This window comes from Hippocampus comes, unplaced genomic scaffold, assembly GCF_001891065.2.
Source record: "Hippocampus comes isolate QL1 unplaced genomic scaffold, H_comes_QL1_v1.1 scaffold147, whole genome shotgun sequence".
Classification (NCBI taxonomy): domain Eukaryota; kingdom Metazoa; phylum Chordata; class Actinopteri; order Syngnathiformes; family Syngnathidae; genus Hippocampus; species Hippocampus comes.
Genome location: NW_017805009.1, coordinates 3,535,518 through 3,555,408, shown reverse-complemented (window position 1 = coordinate 3,555,408; position 19,891 = coordinate 3,535,518). Strand labels below are relative to the sequence as shown.

At 42.7% G+C, this 19,891-nt stretch overlaps 2 protein-coding genes across 5 annotated transcripts in view; one reads left to right on the top strand and one right to left on the bottom strand.

Annotated features, from left to right (window-relative positions):
• The first annotated feature begins 3,558 nt into the window (after positions 1–3,558).
• cmklr1 (chemokine-like receptor 1) lies at positions 3,559–5,381 on the top strand. Its single transcript, XM_019861992.1, has 2 exons — positions 3,559–3,732; positions 3,816–5,381. The coding sequence occupies exon 2, from the start codon at positions 3,843–3,845 to the stop codon at positions 4,878–4,880; it is 1,038 nt and encodes a 345-aa protein (XP_019717551.1). The 5' UTR covers positions 3,559–3,732; positions 3,816–3,842; the 3' UTR covers positions 4,881–5,381.
• Positions 5,382–12,277: 6,896 nt separating this feature from the next.
• The window catches only part of wscd2 (WSC domain containing 2), a 49,695-nt gene continuing 42,081 nt past the window's right edge, over positions 12,278–19,891 (bottom strand). For all 4 annotated transcript variants that reach the window (XM_019861960.1, XM_019861981.1, XM_019861963.1 and 1 more), the window contains 3 exons: positions 19,604–19,768; positions 19,298–19,498; positions 12,278–13,877 (listed from right to left, as the gene is read on the bottom strand). In XM_019861960.1, the coding sequence (XP_019717519.1) occupies positions 13,525–13,877; positions 19,298–19,498; positions 19,604–19,768 (719 nt within the window). In that variant the 3' untranslated portion in view covers positions 12,278–13,524. The remainder of the gene's footprint in view (positions 13,878–19,297; positions 19,499–19,603; positions 19,769–19,891) is intronic.

Below are 19,891 nucleotides of genomic sequence, written 5' to 3'. Positions count from 1 at the left end.
AGCAGAGAAACAAGCTCCAAAAGAGCATGTTGCAAGGGCAACTACACTCACTGTAACAGCGGCAAGAAGTGATTCTGTCAATTTCTTTTATGAAAAAGGACGCCAAGAAAGCTAGACGCATTCAAATGCCGTTAGGATTTGTCAACATCAATTCCATTAGGCGCTTCATCAGTTTCCTAGGAGACCACGATTCTAATTTTGTCAGTTCAGTGCATTGTGACACTTTGCGACACAGCCCTCGCCACCAAATCATCTCATTATGATCAAATCGAAGGTCACTTTTGCCCCCTGGGGTGTCAGTGAACAGGATTTGTTCACGACGGAAATGTGGTGAACCAGTGTAGCGGCAGGAAGAAAGAGTGGCAGGTGAAGAAATGAAGAAAGATGATTCGCTTAGTTGAGGTTCAAGCAAAGTGGGAGCTGGAGCTTGAAAAAAAAAAGACTTTTAACAGTCCAGTGTCAATGTTATTAACATGACGTTGTGTTGATTACGCGCAAGACACTCAGCGGACAGATGATTAGGTACACATCATACAAGTGAGTGTAAAGAGGGTGCAATTGGATAATTACTTTTCTAAAATTATTGAGTGTTTCCACAATTGCAAGAAAGTGTTCACTATGTGTAACATCTGAAATGATCTGAATATGTGCATCAAAAATGCATTGGAAAATACGATCTGATATGCATCAAAATTTGCGGCAAAAGCCAAACGCGGTTTTCTTACACGAATACCGCACAAAAAATGTTTCCATGTTTTTAATGAACACAACATGTCAAGGTCACAGTGCAGGTTGGAAAATGTATGTGACTCTTGGATTTAATATTTAATGGTCTTTGTGTATATTTCTTCTGTTGAAGTTATTTAAGTTCATTCATTGACTTCTGTCCTTTAGCATCTTCCATCTTCATGGAGCAAACAGATGGTCTTAAGTTGCAAAATGGCTTGCAAAACTTGGGGCTTCCTTTTTTGTGGTTGATGATGAAATGCATTCAGACCCTGAGGTAGCAAAGCATTCACCCGCCCATGATGCCACCTTTTCCATACTTGCCGTTGGCGTTGGGTTTTTAATCGCCAGTCTGTTTTACTAAGGGCTGATGAACATAAAGATACTTTTTGTGAGTCTTTAACAATTTCCAGTTGTTGGTAAATCTGAGAGGCCTTTTGTGCGGTTCACATCGGGCAATGTTTCTTGAGAATGTTGAAAATATGGTGTGTGTTTATAGTGCTGAGCAACCAACACCTCCAAGCAGGTCCCATCGAATGGACTCAAGTTTGGCTGACTCCGGACTTCACTTAGATCTTGGATAAATCATTAGCCTAGGCCGGGGTTCAAATACTTTCCCCCCCTGCGCTGTTAAAGTTTCCATGGTGTGCCCAATAAATCTATGAAATCCTCCTAGTATTTAAAGCAGACTGTGTTTTTTAGTGTTGTGACTTAGATGAAGACCAGATCACATTTTCAGATTTTTTTTCTTGCAACTGTATGTATACATATGTGAAAACACATTGTGTTATGATTGTAAGTGGGATGCAGTTTGAGTTCAAATGCATATGAAGACAATATATATTTGTACTCTATATTATACATGTAGCTTCAAAGACAATAACATCAGTGTTGTGAGATTTACTGACATTTGTACAATTACAGAGCAGTACAGGAACAATCGAATGCTTTTGAAGCCAACGTTTTTAAATGTAAAAGAAAGAAAGATAAGTCAAAATGATCGTGGATGGAAAAATAGTGGTATAATACGAATATTTAAAAAAAAAAAGCTCTTTTACTGCAATTAGTGCTATATTGTGAATTCTAAAAGCTAATTATTCCGAGAAAATACAAAGGTAGAGTTGAGTGAAAAGTTTGGAGAAACAGCTGCAATTCTCCCTTAGAATAACAACCCCTGAATCATTGAGAGGGTGGCTCGTAATAAAGAGAATAGTTTCTCAGTTATTGCCATGACAACCCTGTGCACCATCTTTAGTGGTCTATGCTATAAGAAACCGGCCTTGTAGAGTGGCATGTAGAAGAAAGAAAAAGGAGTGTGTTATATTAATTATGTTCCACCACTTAACATTATAGTTTGCTTGCAAGTCCCCGCGTGTTCCCCGTTGCCTTCAGGATCAAAGACGTCAATAAGAGTAGAAGACACTTTAGGCGCAATTTCCCTATTAATGACGAAGGCTCGTTATATATGACAAAAAATATATTGTCAGAAATGTTTTGGCTGATTTCCAGAGTAACACCTGCCTGGATAAAATAATTGGTATATCCTCCGTTGAAGAATTTAAACTCACAGTGCTCACTGAAATAACTTGACACTGACAAATGTTCGAAGACAAATAAAGTTGTATGCGCTAAAGTGATGGTCCTCTCAACTTAATATCTTGTGACACAACTTTTTGAGGATATCGCTGCAAACAAACGATTGTTATAACTTCCGTAGACTTGGTGACGGGTATTTTGGCCTATTCCTTGAAGGACTGAAGAATGCCATCTCCAGATTTCATATTTCACCTGCTTCCGTTTCGGCAGCAGAGCACATGTAGCATGTATTCCTATCCATTGGATTGAAGAAGAAAATACTGTGCATGTCAAACTTTTAACAACAGTCAATCGATAAAAATGAGTGTGCCCCACACCGGAAATGTGTCATTAATCAGACAGCACACGTCATTAACTCCTTACTATTTCTCCTGCTCATTTGGAAAGAAATTTTCATCGACAGTACATATATTTTCAGATATCTTTTATTTTTTAACTAATGAACTTCTACTCTTCAAAAAAAGTAATGTGACCGCTGTGCGTGCATGGTGGGGAGGTGCCCTAGCACCTTCTTTCATTGATCAGCTGCTACTGCAACATATGAAATGGCAACACCTTTTTTCCTCATTTTTACTGTATTTTTATCATAATCTCACTGTAGGGGACTGAAAAAGATGTATCCATTGAACATGCTAATGATCGTGCGGCATGAAAAAGCGGTGGCAGGGGGGGCACAGTATGATTTGTGGCGCCTTGCCCACCAATGCCCCACTGACGCCGACTGACTGGCTGGCGACCGATCCAGGATGTCAAGTCAGCTGGGCGATAGGTTCCGGGATAAAAATAGAAATTGAATGGATGGATTACTAACATAAGAGGACAACAGTTTTGTCCACGTGTGTTTTAATGTGGTTAAAAGCTCCGTTTGCTTTCAAGCCACTCGATGCTTGACGGCTTTCTGAGCACCGCGCTCCCATGTGCAGTCTTCTTCTGTCAGCTTTGAACAAACACATGTGGCTGACAAGAGGCCTCTGGCACACAACACAGAAGCATCCAATTCCCTAAACATCAGAGCCATCTCCCAAAACTCTGACAACCGCACGGGTGAATATTTTATACATTTCATGTTCACAAGACAGAAAAAGGACATGATTGCTTCACCCTTTTTTTTTTCCTTTGGTAACAATAGTTCGGTTTATGGCATTTCTTTATTTCGGAAAGGGGGCGTATGATGACGAACTGCTTGTACTATATATATAAATGTCCGGGCCACTCCTTTAATAGACTTCTGCATTAAGTGCATAGTTGAAAAACTCAAATAGCAGTACTGAAAGTGTTGAGGCGCTGGCGATGGCCGTGTTGAGAAACCTTCCGGTCAGCTGACTGCTCAACACTTCATGACATGAAGGAACCAGCGCAGCTCTGCCGACATTCGTTCACTGGGCGGCATCAAGTCAACAGTAGCGGCAGGTTTGTACTGAGACTCGAACATAACGTACTCAGCTGTCACATTGGATTTCCTCATGTGCTTCCCCCCTTTTTTTTCCCCGCAGTAATCTTCTCTCTTCTGTCGAGAGAAAATGGAAGATTTTACTTATGAAGATTTCGGCAACTACACATACGATGAGGACGACCTCATGCCACACGAGGAGTCGGTGTTTCTGCACAAATCCACCTGCACGGGAGATGCCCTTTGTGTTTCTCTGCTGGTGATCACCACAACCATTTTTCTGCTGGGTTCCTGCGGCAATGCGTTGGTCATCTGGATCTCTGGCTTCAAAATGAAGAAGACGGTCAACACTACGTGGTACCTGAGCCTGGCCATCTCGGACTTTGTCTTCTGCATCTTTCTTCCATTCCTCATCACCAACATGGCCATGGGGAGGTGGATCTTCGGACTCTTCTTGTGCAAGTTTACCTCGTCCGTGTTGTTCCTCAACATGTTCAGCAGCATCTTCCTCCTGGTCGTCATTAGCGTCGACCGCTGCGTGTCCGTCATCTTTCCCGTCTGGGCCCAGAACCACCGCACGGTACGAAAGGCATCGGTCATTGTTATCCTGGCCTGGGTTCTTGCCATCGGACTCAGTCTTCCCTCGGCGGTTTTTCGCGACATTAAGCATCAAATGGGCAGGAGCATTTGCTACAACAACTACACGTTCCACCAACACAGTCACGAAATCATCGGAGTCAGTCGCTTTGTGGGAGGCTTTGCGGTGCCTTTCATGGTCATCAGCGTTTGCTACTCGGTCATCATCCTGAAACTTCGGACCAACAGGATGACCAAATCGTCCAAACCTTTCAAAGTCATGACGGCGCTCATCGCTACTTTCTTCATCTGCTGGCTGCCCTACCACGTGTTCATTCTGCTTGAAGTCAATCAGCAACACCACAACCATTACATCTTAACTGTCGGAACGCAGGTCGGGACCTGCCTGGCGGCGGCCAACAGTTTCCTCAACCCGGTGCTCTATGTGTTTATGGGTAATGACTTCCAGCAAAGGTGTAAGACCTCCTTGCTGTCAAAGATGGAGAATGCCATGGGGGATGATGGTCGCACCACCAGCCGGTATCTGTCCAGGTCCAGCTCTATGGACGGCAGGGTGTCCACACACATTTAAAAGTCCTCCAACACACACAAAGCTGTGATTACAGTTGTCTCGCACAGCAACACTCTATCGGGAAAGCACTGCAAGCAGTTTGAGCCTCAGTTGTGCGTTCGTGTGCACTACGACATGCAATCAGCAATCCTGACGTTAACTTGACGCGCTATTTCATTGAGGGATGACCTCAGCAAAGGCCCCCCCCCCCGCCCCCCCACACACTTCAGGCGTGTGACGAATAAATCATGAAAATGCAAATTACTTGCATTTTTCACATCCGAACAATTCACAGTGGCAGCGATGGCATTCACGAGTGTCTGAGCGCATACTCTGCATCGTTGCACAAGCCAATAAAAAAAACATAAAAATAATAATAAAATCATCATTCCTAAAAAAAAAATAATAATAAAAGAAAATATGTCATGTTCATGTTCTGTGCGAGGCAGTGTCAAAAACAACAGCAGGGAATAATGTGTTGATGTGCGTGTCGTGTTAATCACAAAAAAAAAAAAAGGGCGGTTGATGTGCGTGTCGTGTTAATCACAAAAAAAAAAAAAGGGCGGTTGATGTGCGTGTCATGTTAAACAAAAAAAAAAAAAAAAAAAAAAAAGGTCGGGATAAAAAGTGCAGGACTGAGAAGAACAAGATGTAAATAGATGGGCTGGAAATGACTGTAATATAGTTTCTGATTGAAAACATTGAACCAATACCACATCTAAAATGTTTCTCCTTTCTTGTGAAAAAGACCAAATCGGTGGTCATTTTAAAACAAAGCACAGAAGCCTTTCTGCTTTTCTCATATGGTGGACTAGTTGTGTCGAATCAGTTTCTACATGTGAATGTTTGCCGATTGATATTTTTTCATTTGTGAACCACAGGGTGCAAGTTTACCGCCGAAGCAAAAAGATAAACTCAAGGTTTGTGCAATTTGTGATCATCTCGGGCTAATGGGAAAGTCTTTGGAGAAGGGAAGAGATGCGAGAATTGTTTTGTCATTTCTGTACTAATAAAAAAATAAAAATAAAATAATAATAATAATAATAATTCTACTGATCCTTCACCTGCCCCAAAATAGATCTGTAATTGTGTTTGTGTGGCAGTGTTTATTTACCGTAGTGCACATCCTTGTGATGAATGACTGAATAGATGTCTTTTTTGAGACCTGGTGCAGTTAGCTCTCACATGAAGGCCTTGCCTAATGACAATAGGAAATGAACATCTTCATTCAGTCCACTGCCCCGCACGCTATAATTGATTTTGGACAAGGAGATTATTAGATGATGAATAGATATCTTGGAAGCATAACGTTCATCAATCATGCTACAATTCATATAAAATACGTCCGGCTGTTCTCGCCAGTCAGCAACCAGCTTGTTGAATGGACCACTGAGTTTTGTCATTTTTAATGAATGAGACTTGTACAATGCTGTTTTGCATGCCAGTGTGTGTGTATGTGTGTGTGTGTGTGTGTGTGTGTGTGTGTGTGTGTGTTTTACATTCACTTTTCATTTTTGTAAATAAAGAGTTAAATAAGGCTTTTACCTCATTGGCGCACTGCTTTCTCTTTTTTTTTTCTTTAAGTAATATTTACAAAATATCGTGCCATCAATAGAATTGAGCAAGATAGAATAAATAATCTTTAGTTACGCGTGGTGTTAAATTAAAAAGCACCGATGACATGAAACAGATGTCATTATTATTTCAGATCAAATACACTGTCGATTACAGTGATGTAATCGCAGCTCATAATGTGGTCAAACTATTAAAAAAAAAAGAATTGAAATCTTGATTAATGGTGGTGGATTATTTGTTTTCAAAACGGTGCAGCATGCTTTATGATAAAAAGAACAGATCCTCCGCGCACAAAAATGAGATGAATGTGTCTGATTTGCACCGTTGACCTTGAAAATGGGTTTTGCAGTCACTTATTTCCCCCAGCAGAAATCATTCTATCAAAAGAGTGACAAACCCGCTCCTTTTGATGTCAAAATAGAGAAGAGCCACCCTACATGGTTACATCACTGAGCCACTATCGAGGCTACAAAAAACAATTTCAGTCTCCTAACAAGCAGACCGCGTGTGTAGTTTGAAGTGAAGCAGTAACCAACCCACAGAAATCTATACACTAGTCATTTTGTTCACATGTAAACACAGAAATCCAACTTTGACTTATCAAACATCTTCAGGTTAAGCGGGTCTGCTGCTAGCAGGCCATCAGCTAACAGAAAAGCTTCTTTTCATGTGAAGGAGGTTCCATTAGATTAGATATCCTTTATTTGTCCCACACTGGGGAAATTTACAGCCTTCAGCAGCAAGATTGTGGGTAGAAAGAAGAGAAAAGAAAACACAGTTCAATTAAGTGCAATGTAAATACAAACATGGATAAGGTCAATAATTAAGTGCAATATAATACAATAGTCACAGTACTATTCACATATGTTGTCATATCATTTAAATAATTCTATGATTTATTTATTTATTCATTTTTTATTCAGCAGCCTGACAGCAGTCGGTAGGAACGAGCGGCGGTATCTCTCCGTCTTGCAACGCGGGTGTAACAGTCTCTGACTGAAGGAGCTACCGAGTGCTGTCAGGGCTGGCTGGAGGGGGTGGGAGGGACTGTCCAACATAGCTTTTAGCTTAGCTAGCATCCTGCTGTTGCCCACCTCCTCCAGAGTGTCGAGGGAGCAGCCCAGGACAGAACCAGCCTTCCTGACTAGTCGCTCTAATCTCTTCCTATCCCGGGCCGAGATGACAGAACTGGCCTTCCTGACCAGTCGCTCCAGTCTCTTTCTGTCCCGGGCCGAGATGCTGCCTGACCAGCAGACAATGCCATAATGGATGGCCGAGGCCACCACCGAGTTATAGAAAGTCTTAAGGAGTGACCCCTGAACCCCAAAAGACCTCAGTTTCCTGAGTAGGAAAAGTCTGCTCTGACCTTTCCTAATCAGGGTGTCCGTGTTAGTCGACCAGTCCAGTTTGTTGTTGAGAAGAACACCCAGGTACTTGTAGGAGGTCACCCTCTCTATGTCCATACCCTGGATGTTCATCAGTGCTGGTGAGGACTGTTGCCTGCAGAAATCCACAACCAACTCCTTAGTTTTCCTAGGGTTGATCTGGAGTTGATACTGCTGGCACCAGTCCACAAAGTCCTTCGTCAGTCGCTTGTACTCCCGATCGTTCCCCTCTGTAATGAGGCCAACAATCGCAGAGTCATCGGAGAACTTCTGAAGGTGGCAGTTTGGAGTGGCATGTCTGAAGTCCGAGGTGTAGAGGATGAACAGGAATGGAGCCAGAACAGTCCCCTGCGGCGCTCCCGTACTGCAGAGAAGCCTGTCCGACTCACAGCTCTGCACCCTTACGAACTGCGGCCGGTTTGTGAGGTAGTCTATAATCCATGCTGTGAGATGGTGGTCCACTCCGGCGTTCTGCAGTTTGTCCCTCAGTAGGTTGGGTTGGATGGTGTTGAAGGCACTGGAGAAATCAAAGAACATGATTCTCACAGTGCTCCCAGCCTTCTCCAGGTGAGACAGCACTGAGTGGAGGAGGTAGATAATGGCGTCTTCCACTCCGATGCCAGACTGATAGGCAAACTGCAGCGGGTCCAGTGCCGAGCTCACCAGCGGTCGAAGGTGAGCGAGGACGAGTCTCTCCAGCGTCTTCATCAGGTGAGACGTCAGCGCCACCGGTCTGTAGCTGTTCAGCTTCTTAGGGTGGGGGTTCTTGGGCACTGGGACCAGGCACGAAGTTTTCCACAGCTGTGGAGCTCTGCCCAGCTTCAGGCTCAGGTTGAACAAATGCTGGACAATGTCACACAGCTGGTCAGAGCAGGTCCTGAGGAGCCGGGAACTGATTTTGTCTGGACCTGCTGCCTTCCTCACATTCATCTTCCTCAGTTGGTTCCTCACCTGTTCTGTTGTGACGGACAGGCAGGAACCAGGTGACAGACTGAGTTGTTGTGAGCAGGTCAAAAAAGAGGAGGGGGGAGGAGAAGAAGTCGTCAGTGACAGTGGGTGCAGCTGGTGGTTGGGGGAAGGGACAGACGTCTTGTCGAAACGGTTGAAAAAACTGTTCAGTTCATCTGCCCAGTCCTTGTCCTTCTCAGTCAATGTCTGAGAACATTGCTATAGACATCAGTTGAAAGTGCACTTGAGACGTTTTGGTGGGGTACCCTTACCTTTTAGATCAGGGGCAGGGAACTCTGGTTCCTCGAGAGCCATTTCCTGTCTGTTTTAGAGCTCTTCCTACTCCGCCACACCTGGTTCAATTGACCATAATTGTTTCAGGCTTCTACAGAGCTCGCTGATGAGCTGATCATTTCAGTCAGGTGTGTTGGCGTAGGGAGGGGTCTAAAACAGGCAGGATATGTCTCTCAAGGAACCGGAGTTCCGTACGCCTGTAGATGGTCGAGACAACGCTGAAAGTAAAGTAAGGACAATTTTGCATTTCACAACACTAGTCTTGAAGTTCTCGAGATCGGTCTTGCTCTCAAGACCGGTCCCGAGACTACTTTTTAAGGTTCTTGGTCTCATATTAGAATCAAATGCCTTTTTACCTTGTCCTGTCTCGCTCTTGGACAGATTGGACTTGGGTTTTTGGATGATTAAGACTGGTCCAAAACAAGCCAGTACTGTTGTAATCAGTGGTGTGTGTGTGTGTGTGTGTGTGTGTGTGTGTGTGTGTGTGTGTGTGTGTGTGTGTGCGTGTGTGTGTGTGTGTGTGTGTGTGTGTGGTAAAATTTGTATAATATGAACTATGTAGTGATGCATGATGGGTTCTTCTGGCTTCAGTAATTTGATGCTTGTTTGCACAAAGTTACATGCACGTTTGTTGTTGTGTTGGTTTGTTTTTCTTTGCCGACATAACGAAAAAAATATACGGGCCATTTATTCTTTTTAATTGTAATTATTATTTTTTTTTGGGGGGGGCATAGACAGTCTTGGTCTAATCTCGGTCTCGACTTCCAAATGTATTGGTCTTGTCTCAGTCTCGATACTCACTCGTCTTGATGTGTTGGTCTCGCTTAGTGTGGTCAACACCACACGATGAATAATGTCCAATTGGTCCAGTAAAAAACTTTAGCCTGTTTAATTGTTCATTTGTTGGATCAAAGATGAGGGTAAAATGGCCGCCGAGCAGTGATTGTATTTCCAAAGACGGTATTTGGAAGCCAGGAGAGATGTTTATTTGTGTAAGCAACAATGTCCAATTAGTTCCAAAGTAACCGTGTTTTCCTTAACGCAACATCCTTATAGCTGCTCCACACATCAGCCATCATCCTACAGCAGACCATGTGGCCTTGTGCTCACACTCCCTTCCCACCTCAACCATATGTCCATTTTTATTTCTTCCCCACTTTCTATTCCTTGGTTTGACTTCCTGGGCGAAGGTCATCTGAACCCCCCCCCCCCGCCCCTTCTACTCCCTCCTCCACATCCCTCTCACCTATCGCTATCATTTTAACCTTGCTGCTTCAGGCCCAGCGTTCGGATGTGAGCAGCTGGTGAATGTCACAGTTTCCAAAGTCAGCTGTGAACATTTGCGGATAAGTGCTGACATTACAGTTTGGTAGGTCATGCTTTATGGCGCTGACATCTGATAACGACCCACGGGGCATCCATATGTATGCAGCAGCAGAACATGTCAACTCCAAAAATAAAACTATTCATATCAATAGTGGGAAATGGGTGTGATGGAACAGTAGTATGATGGGCTTTTTAGATTCCCATAGCGGATCTTAAACCGGTACGATTGCTATTGTGTATGTTTTCATCGCAGTTAATCAATCTCAATACATTTACTGTATAACCAAGTTGAGTGGCTTGGAAAAAGCTGTCTACTCTTTCGATTGCAGTTGCTCCTTGTTTCCTTGTTGATGCAAACAAGAAGTGAACACAATCCAGTTCTTACTTGACCCATTTGTCCACGTACTGTAGACCTTTTCTGTCCATGACATCTAAAGCCGAGTGAGTCTCATTTAAATGCAAATGACTCACATTTGAATTACCTAGAACTCAAACATGCCCTCTGCAGTGAACAGACAAGAGGGTGAGAGAAAATGTTGCTTTGACAAGCTGAGAGGGTTGTTAATAAACACTGGCGGATGAAAATGTGGCTCAATACTTTTGTTCACAAGAAGGCGAAACGTATTTAAATTAAGGGGGGAAAAACCTGAGTAATATTACTCTTACTCTCGACCAAACGCACATATGTTTAAATTGTGGGCTTAAAAAAATGGCCTCATGTCACTTGAACAAAAATGAATACATTCAAGTCAAAGAATTTGGAACCTGTAACGATGCGTCTGACTTTGACACCAAAATAGTGATTCATCATTACGCCTCTGACATCTACTCATTTTCTATCGCTTAGCCTGTTCAAGGTTACGGGTGAGCTATCTGTCTATCCCGCACGACCTTGCGGGGGAGAGGCAGGTACACAGTGGACTACTTTCATTTACAACCACATGCGGGGCACATGCACACAGACAACAATTCACTCTCCACTTTTGACTGGGAGACAGTCTGCGCTAACCGCGTTTCAATGCGCCGTCCCTTTTGAGCATTGCAGATTAATTTTCTGCGGCCTATTTTGTGGAGGTGTTTTTGCCTGGAACAAAAAATATCTATCTTAATCTTTTGTCTTTCACACAGCTGAAATGAGCTTTGGTTTAAAAACAGTCCAAAAGGTGCATTTGTCTTTGCCTCCTACGGGTGAGCTATCTGTCTATCCCGCACGACCTTGCGGGGGAGAGGCAGGTACACAGTGGACTACTTTCATTTACAACCACATGCGGGGCACATGCACACAGACAACAATTCACGCTCCACTTTTGACCGGGAGACAGTCTGCGCTAACCGCGTTTCAATGCGCCGTCCCTTTTGAGCATTGCAGATTAATTTTCTGCGGCCTATTTTGTGGAGGTGTTTTTGCCTGGAACAAAAAATATCTATCTTAATCTTTTGTCTTTCACACAGCTGAAATGAGCTTTGTTTTAAAAACAGTCCAAAAGGTGCATTTGTTTTTGTCTCCTCTATTTTCCTTAAAACTGACGCATCTTGCCAGAAGTCCTCTATCTAATCGCTGCCTGATTTACACCATCTATTAGAACTTGAAAACTCTGGATCGTTATTGTTGACTGCAGATAAAAACACAAAGTCCGTTCCACGTATGAATAAAACGAACTGAAATATCCAACGGGTACGTCACGTGCCGATAATCAAGACGAGACAAGCAAAGAAACGGCGCGAACTCTTCTTTTAATCGCATGTTGTGTTAAACACGGCGTCGGAAATCAGAAACGACGCGGCTTGTTTTTCAACTCGATGTGTGGTGACGTGAAAGTAAAAGAAAAACAAGACAATGAGCTCATCCTATCGGTGCTGTTTGACAAATCGGAGAACACGAATGGATTATCCAGTTGACTTATTTATTGGGCTTCATCACAGTACATTCGTTCCATTAGCGATACATTCAAACCATCTTTGTTCAAGTGCCTGCTCGTCAATGACAGCAAGAGCCAATCAAGTTGAAAGCATGTTAAAAATAGAAACCATTTCTATAATTTGTTTGCTGTAGTACAAATATTTGGATGTGTCAGCACACATTACAAAAATAGAGATATACAGTAGCATCCTGAAAATGGAAGTCAGTTATTGTATTCTGCCTCTTCGCATTTTTTTTTTCGCTTTATACTCATATAATGTACATGCTTGTTTTGTTCAAAGCACGAGGCATAGCACTTATGAAACATACCAATGTCAAGAGCGGAATTTTTGCAGTCTGTGGAGGGTTTTTATTTATTTTATTTTTTTTCATCCTTGAGTTCATCTATTTCATTGCCCTTATCACAAAAAGGCAATTACAAAAAGGTTTCCTCTCGTGCCATTATCTGTCCTAAAAGGAGCCCAAAAGAACTGAACTAATCTGACCTAAAGCATACAGTGTGTGTGTATTGTCCGATATCTTTGGGGCGAGTGTGGCACTGTCAAGTGCTTTTTGCTTTTTGGGTTTCGGCATTGAATCCAGTGTCAAGAGAACATATTCACAAGCAGACACGTGCGCCCTGCACACCAGAGATAAATAAATGCTGTCAGGATGCATCCTCATCACTCTTTTAGCACAGTGCCTTCTTCAAAGCAAGGAACTGAGAACTTTATCATCAACAACAGAATTCTTCTTGCAAATAGTAAGTTCACTAGCTTACAAAAAAAAATATAATAATAAATTTTGAATCACACAGTATCATTGTCAGGTAGGTAGAGCCTGCATATTGCATTTATCCCTCAGAAAAGGAGCTTTTTTTTTTTTCATCACAACTTCATCTAAAATGTTTCCTAACTAAAGGAGCAGCAGGAAATCTTTCACCTTGTTTTCACAAAATAAGATCAACAAACCAAAGAGAATTAAATCGTTTTGGATGAAACACGCCATGTGCGCTCACAGCTCTCTCGCGTCGCCTCTTTGTGTTAAGGCGTGTGCACATGCCGACAGAGCATGTGCACGGAAGAGGACAACAAGTGCTCTTTAAAAGTAAATTCCTTCCGTTGTTATTGTCTGGTTACACACAGGATCAGATGGGGAAACATGTCTGTTTTTTGGAGAAAAAAAAAAAAGACTTCTCGTTCAAACGAAAAAAAAGAAGAAGAGAGGATCACGTGTATTATCTTGGCATGTATTCATCTGGAACACCAGACATGTTCTTTTTCTTTAAGGCAGTGTCGACTTTTCTGATCAGTTCACTGATGTTGGCTCGCATTTCGGGAGTGTAGGGGTCATATTTGAGTTTGCGAAGGCCCGATCTCTTGAAGTTGCCATCCTTCTGGCCTTCCATGCAGAGCAGACGCTCCTCGGAAACCTTCAGGCCCAAAAACTCAACCATTCCCTTGAGGTGCGAGAACAAGTCTCTCTTCAGGGCCTCGTAGTGGACCACATGGACGTTCTTCCCGTAATGGAGCCAGTCCATGATGTGGGACCCCCACCAAGGGGCATGGCTCTTCACAAACTCGGGCCACTCTGCAAGAAAAGCAAGCATACAGAGGAGTTTGAGACGTGAAAAGCCGAGGCTACCCACAAGAATGAAGAGCCAATAAAGTGCTCTCCAAATACTTTCACTGTGTGTTATTCATTGTTTTGAGGTGGGAAAATAATTACACTGAAGCAGGAAAGCAGCGCACTTGAGGTGCATTAGGGAAATCACAACTCAGACTAAAATTATGGATGAAAATTGAATGCAAACAAAATGCTGCATTCTTATTTAGTTCTCTCATTAAGGGATGGAAAATCTCATCTCCAGCAAAAATTGCACCGGACCAATTTTAAGACTCTTGTGTGATCTCTTAAAGTCAACGTCCAGACTAAATCCAATCACGTTTTCTTTATGACTTTGGTGACGGATTTATAAAAAGTACATCAAGCCAATAAACCCCCAAAAACCCGACCTGTAAAAATATATTGCACAACCAAATTAAACCAAGGAGCAATCAACACGGATGAGAAGTCATGCTCGACACTCATGATGGCTAGACACTGATGCGTGAGGTTAAGAAACAGCCAAGTCTAGTAACTTCAGACAAGGTTGTTCTGTTAATGGCACTGACAAATCCTTGTTAAGACGGTCTTTGTGGTGTGGTATGTGGCTGCGGGCCACATCTTGTTTTGCTCAGTTGTGAATTGCTTGTATTACAGTGGTACCTCGACTTTGGAACGTCTCTTCAGATGAAATTTTCAAGTTACGAAACGCCTCAACAGTAACAATATTGCCTCTTGTTACGAAAGAAATTTCAAGATACGTAAGGTAAAAATGCAGTGTGGGCTGCTGCTCGCAGCTCCGAGTTTCCTGAACGCAACATTCTTATAGCTGCTCTGCCATTGGCTATTATAGAGAACATAAAGTAAAGAGGGCAAAAAAAAAAAAAAGATGAGAACGCAGTTAAATGTTAAATGGCCATCATTTTTATTCTTTACTATTTTTTTGTTTTTTACATTGTGCAATAATCTAATTGTAACATGTATTTGGCACATATTTTGATGCATTTTTAATGCTTTAGAAAACATTTATGTCTGAATTTTGGGGGGGCTTGGAACGGATTAGGGCATTTACATGGAAAACGCGTCTCTACCAGAACCAATTAATTTCGTAAACAGAGGTACCACTGTACTAGCTGCCATTTGACCGCAGATGCCATATGAATGTGTAAAAGCATAAAAGCAGAAAAAAAGCAGAGGGCAGTGACAGTTCTTTAAAATTAATTCCACTTTACCCCAAGTGGATTTGAAGGATCCCAATGGAAGGCATCCGTGTCAGAAGCATCATATGCAGAGGTGAGTGCGTCAAATGATACAGTCGATGCGGCTCCCCGAACGCGCTGTCAGGCTAACTCTCAAGCTCGCAGCTTACCCCCCGTATGCGAAGTGGCAGCTGTCAAAAGGTCTTTCGCTTACTGATGTCATCACATCATTTCCCCCACCAACACAAAGAGGGGAGCGTTCATTGGAAATGGCAGACCGAATGTGCTGATGTTTTCACAAAGAGATATAACTGCCGGGTCGGCAACTCACCAGCCTCTGGAAAATCGATTTCTCCACAGAGAAGATACGTGGACCAGACAAAACCAGTTGCCATAGTTACAAAGACATACCTCAATGGATATACTGGGGGGAAGGGGAATATGTATGAAATGTATAAAGGCCAGCAAGGGCCACATAATCTGCCCTCATGGCATTACCCAGCACTTAAACGTCTTCGCTTGGATTATACGAAGAAAAAGACAGTTCTTACCGAAGCCCATTTAGTCTTCGCAAAACTGAAAAGAGACTTGATTCAATTAAAAAAGTTCCACCGCTAACTCATTAATGCAAAGGAAAATACTCATTACGTTTACACGGAGAAAGATATTCCAATTTCCACTCAATTAGGCCAATAACAGAATGAAGACAAGACATTTAGTAATTATTTTATGACACAAAGTAAGCTAGAACTGGAGAGCTGTGAGCAGTCTGTAATTGCACTTTAACATGTAATCAGTTAATTACACCCAACAGTAATTTATGGTTTTGGCGAGACCACTCCAATATGAAAGTAAACAATATGACAAAAAAAAACCAAAAAAAACTACATAGCTGGGGGTGGGTGCTCCATGCCAGTGGATGAATGAATGAATGATCCGTTCTGAACCAGATGGATGCCACTTTCAATATAGACAAAATACATGCAAAATATGTTCCCTTAATAGATTTCATTTTTCATGATACATTTTTCAATGCATGTACATAATATCCACGATTCTAACCCACAAACAAAGGGTCTGAAAAAACCCCCATCAAACTCATCACTTATTGTAATTTTTTTCTCCCCCAGCACAAGGGGGTGTCTTGGATAAAAATGACCATTCAAAGACGCCACAAAACTGCTGAGCAGCGAACCAATATTAAGTGCAAGAACTTTTTTTTTTTTCCAAAACAGATTAACTCACTCAAATTTTTAATATTATTGAGGTCCTATGTTTGTTCTTCATATGATTCCAAACCTGCCCAAAATTATGAGGCCGACTCATGTTATCATATGGGGCAGTCTGCGATCTAGTGATGAATAGTAAATAATATATACTGTACATTTGCTAAACAGCTGCTGCTCATCATCCATTGGAGGCAAAGTTGCATGTATATCTGTGGCATTGATCAACTACGCCGTGACGTAACAAGTGACAACCAATGTGTGGAGTCCTTTACATTACTTGAAATTGACATTTGCGCCGCAGCGTCTTTTCAAATGCTATTTCGAAGAAAATGGCAATTCCTAGTCTGGCAGTGCACTTTGACATGAATGCCCTTTGCATCAAGCAAAACAACAACATAACACCTCCCAGCAGCTTACAAACACATCTAATTATCATGAATGTGTGCCCAAGTATAAACGGATGCACGCGTACTCTCTAATTAAGTTTGGCACGGGCGCCCGAGGAACGAGCTGGTTGTACACGGTTGACATGACTCATCATGCCATCAAGCAGCGTGACTAAGGCCTTGTTTCATTTCTCGTTTCCGAAAACAGACGCCGTCACCGCAGCCTGATAATTTCCCTTGATATTTAAAAACATTGCCACATCGGGTTAAGAAAGGTCACAACCGCATCAACCCTCAGATCGGTGGTCATTTCCTCTCCTTCCTGATTGTTCCACATCATTGAATATTTATTCAAACAAGTGCAACTGTGCAATGCAATCAAAGTAACTCAAGAAATATTCAAAAGCAAGAGGATGTTCTTTTTGTCTTCGTGGTGGCATTGCGCAACATGTTTTGCCTCATCTTAATCTCAGTCCACTGCGACGGACGGACACACACACACACACACACACACACGCACCGGCATACACAGGAAACCCGAGAATTCAGTTTCTCTCTCGCTAAATGCTCCCACTCGTTAATTCCTCCTTACTCTGCTCTTCTTGCCAGCAGCAAGTAAATGTATGTGCACGGTGGCTGGCAAGTGCACAACACAATGGCAAATCATAAAAGCCAATAAAAAACGGACAGAACGCCCATAGCCCATAAAGTACAGTGACCTCAAGCCAGTGAATATAATTCTCAGGGAAACGCGGTTTGCTATTGCTGCTTACTGGATCGAGCAAATATCCGTCCCTTAAAAATCGAGCCAAGTTTCCTAAAGGCTTCACTTAAAGGACTATATTCTTAATTATTTCATTTTTAGAGATATGATGGAAATCATAGCTTCTAATCAGATGTGATAGAACATGATATGAAGTCTGAGTACAATTTTGTCACTCCCATTCTGGTAAATACAAGCCATTTGGCCATCAACCAAACAGTGCTCGCTCGACAAGAAGCCAGTGTGTCTTGCTGAAGGCAGGAAGATGTAAGAAAATGTTTTCTTCCTTCTTTTTGCGCGCATTCAATTTCCTGGTTCCAATTTACATACATTTTCCATTTGCATTTTTTCCCCCAAAATGTAGCAAGGAATCACCTTATGATGTCACATCGTGCAAAACTGGCACATTTAGATTTTATTGCAGGTACCAGCCCCTTTAGTGTTTTGGAGAATTTGGCAGACCACGCAGCGCCATGCTTGGTGGCCTGCTGGACCGAGGGCATTTTGTTTTCCCACTCCCCGAGTGCACCTGACAATTTGGTGGCTAAATGGAGACTAAACTTAAGCCAATCCCGCAAGCGGGTCTAAGTTGTGGCGCAGGTAGATTTGATCAAGGTAAGGCAGACATATTCTGATCCCCGAGGACATGTGTGGATGAGGCAGGGATGTGCTCAGAGCAAGCAAGAGAGGCAGAGCTTCCGTTTCCCCTCCCCTGCATGAGCAGAGTTAAAATAAAAATCTAATATCAGTGATTTCATCATAAATATTATTTAAGACACGTGACAATTTGACATTTCGGTACAGATTTTCGTGAGGCTCATGCAAGTTGACATACATGATTTTCTTTCGCGGGCCACATAACATGACGCGGCGGGCCGTATCTGGCCCCCGGGCCTTGAGTTTGAGACCTGTGCTCTACGGTGTGTGCCCTCTTGATCGACTGGTGACCAGGTGCTTTCATCCGAAGTCAGGATTGGCTCCATCTTTCTGTGACCCGGAATAAGTACAATGCAAACGGCACGGTTGATCATGATGAGCTGAATAGTTGAGAGAAATGGAATGCTTCGTCTTCCTTAGTGAGGTTGACATTTGTCACGTTTCATTCAAATGTAACGGTGGTGGCTTAGCTGATATGTGGTTCGTTCGGTCATGTGCGAATGCTATCACGTGAACCCTGGTGCGCGGCAAACAAGCAGAACGGGAAGAGGCAGTCTTTGTCAAGTCTGTTAAGCGTGGTGAGAGTTGCTTCACTTGAGCTCATATGTGAAGGACGAATGACAGGAAAAAAAAAGCATCGAGGAATCTCAAATATCTGACAGTGAAGACCGGTAAAACGCATTGGAAGCATTGTTTCTGTGCCGCTTGTCTCAATTTGTTTGTGTGTGTGTGTGTGTGAATGTGCTTTTTACATTTTTGAAGCTTTATGTGACTGATGCTTTATGTGATTAATCGTAACCTATTAATTAACTCGGAAATTTCCTATTCTATCCAAGCGAGATTAACTGGAAGTGAGTAGAGGACAGAGTCATTGGAATCCTACAAATGTTTAGAAAAGGTGCCTGAATGCAACCTATAAACCCCCTTTGCGTCAGGATACTACCCACAATCCTTTAGGAACTGAGGATTCCAATTCATCAGTTGGGGAATTTTCTTTGGGTCTTTCTTTCATGCAATTGTACGTTGTTCTATTTGGGGTTGTCATTTGCCTGTCCCAACCCACTTTACTTCGTGCCCGTCCACCTCAAAGTATTCCTACTTTCTTGAATATTTCAACAACATGGCAGCTCATAACATGTGAAATACATTAGCTCCATCTTCTGAGACTCACCTTTCCCTTTCCAGTTGGCTTGGGAGGCGAAACCAATGTGCCCGCCATATAAGCGGTTAAATTCCGCCATGAGAGCCTTATACGGGTTCCGGATTATGAGGATACTGGCGTCAAAGGCTTCAATGTCCTTTTTACCACTCTCATGCGTCTTTATGCAGATGGTCCTTCCGCTCCGCCAGTGGTCTCGCTCACCTTTAAAACCTGTGAAAAGATGAGAGCACATAACAAATGGATTGCTTACTTAAAGGCACCGAGACGAGTGAAAACGTGGTGTATATTGACCGATAAAAGCAAGTCCTCTCAGACCTTTATTGTAGAGTGAAGCATCAAAATAATAGCTGCCGCTATAGAAACCGGTGGCCAGCTCGATGAGGTGGCGACACCAGGTGTTGCCAGATCCGGGGAAACTGGCTAGGGCGACCAGCTGATTGACACGAGTAGGAAGGAAGTGTCTGTCCATGCAACGGTTGTCTGGATGCAAGATAAGACAAGCCATGTTAGAAATATTTTCTTGTGACAGATGACATGATGACAGACTCATATAGTATGTCACTGTGCCACAATGTTAAGTACACCCCAAAAAACTCTGATATC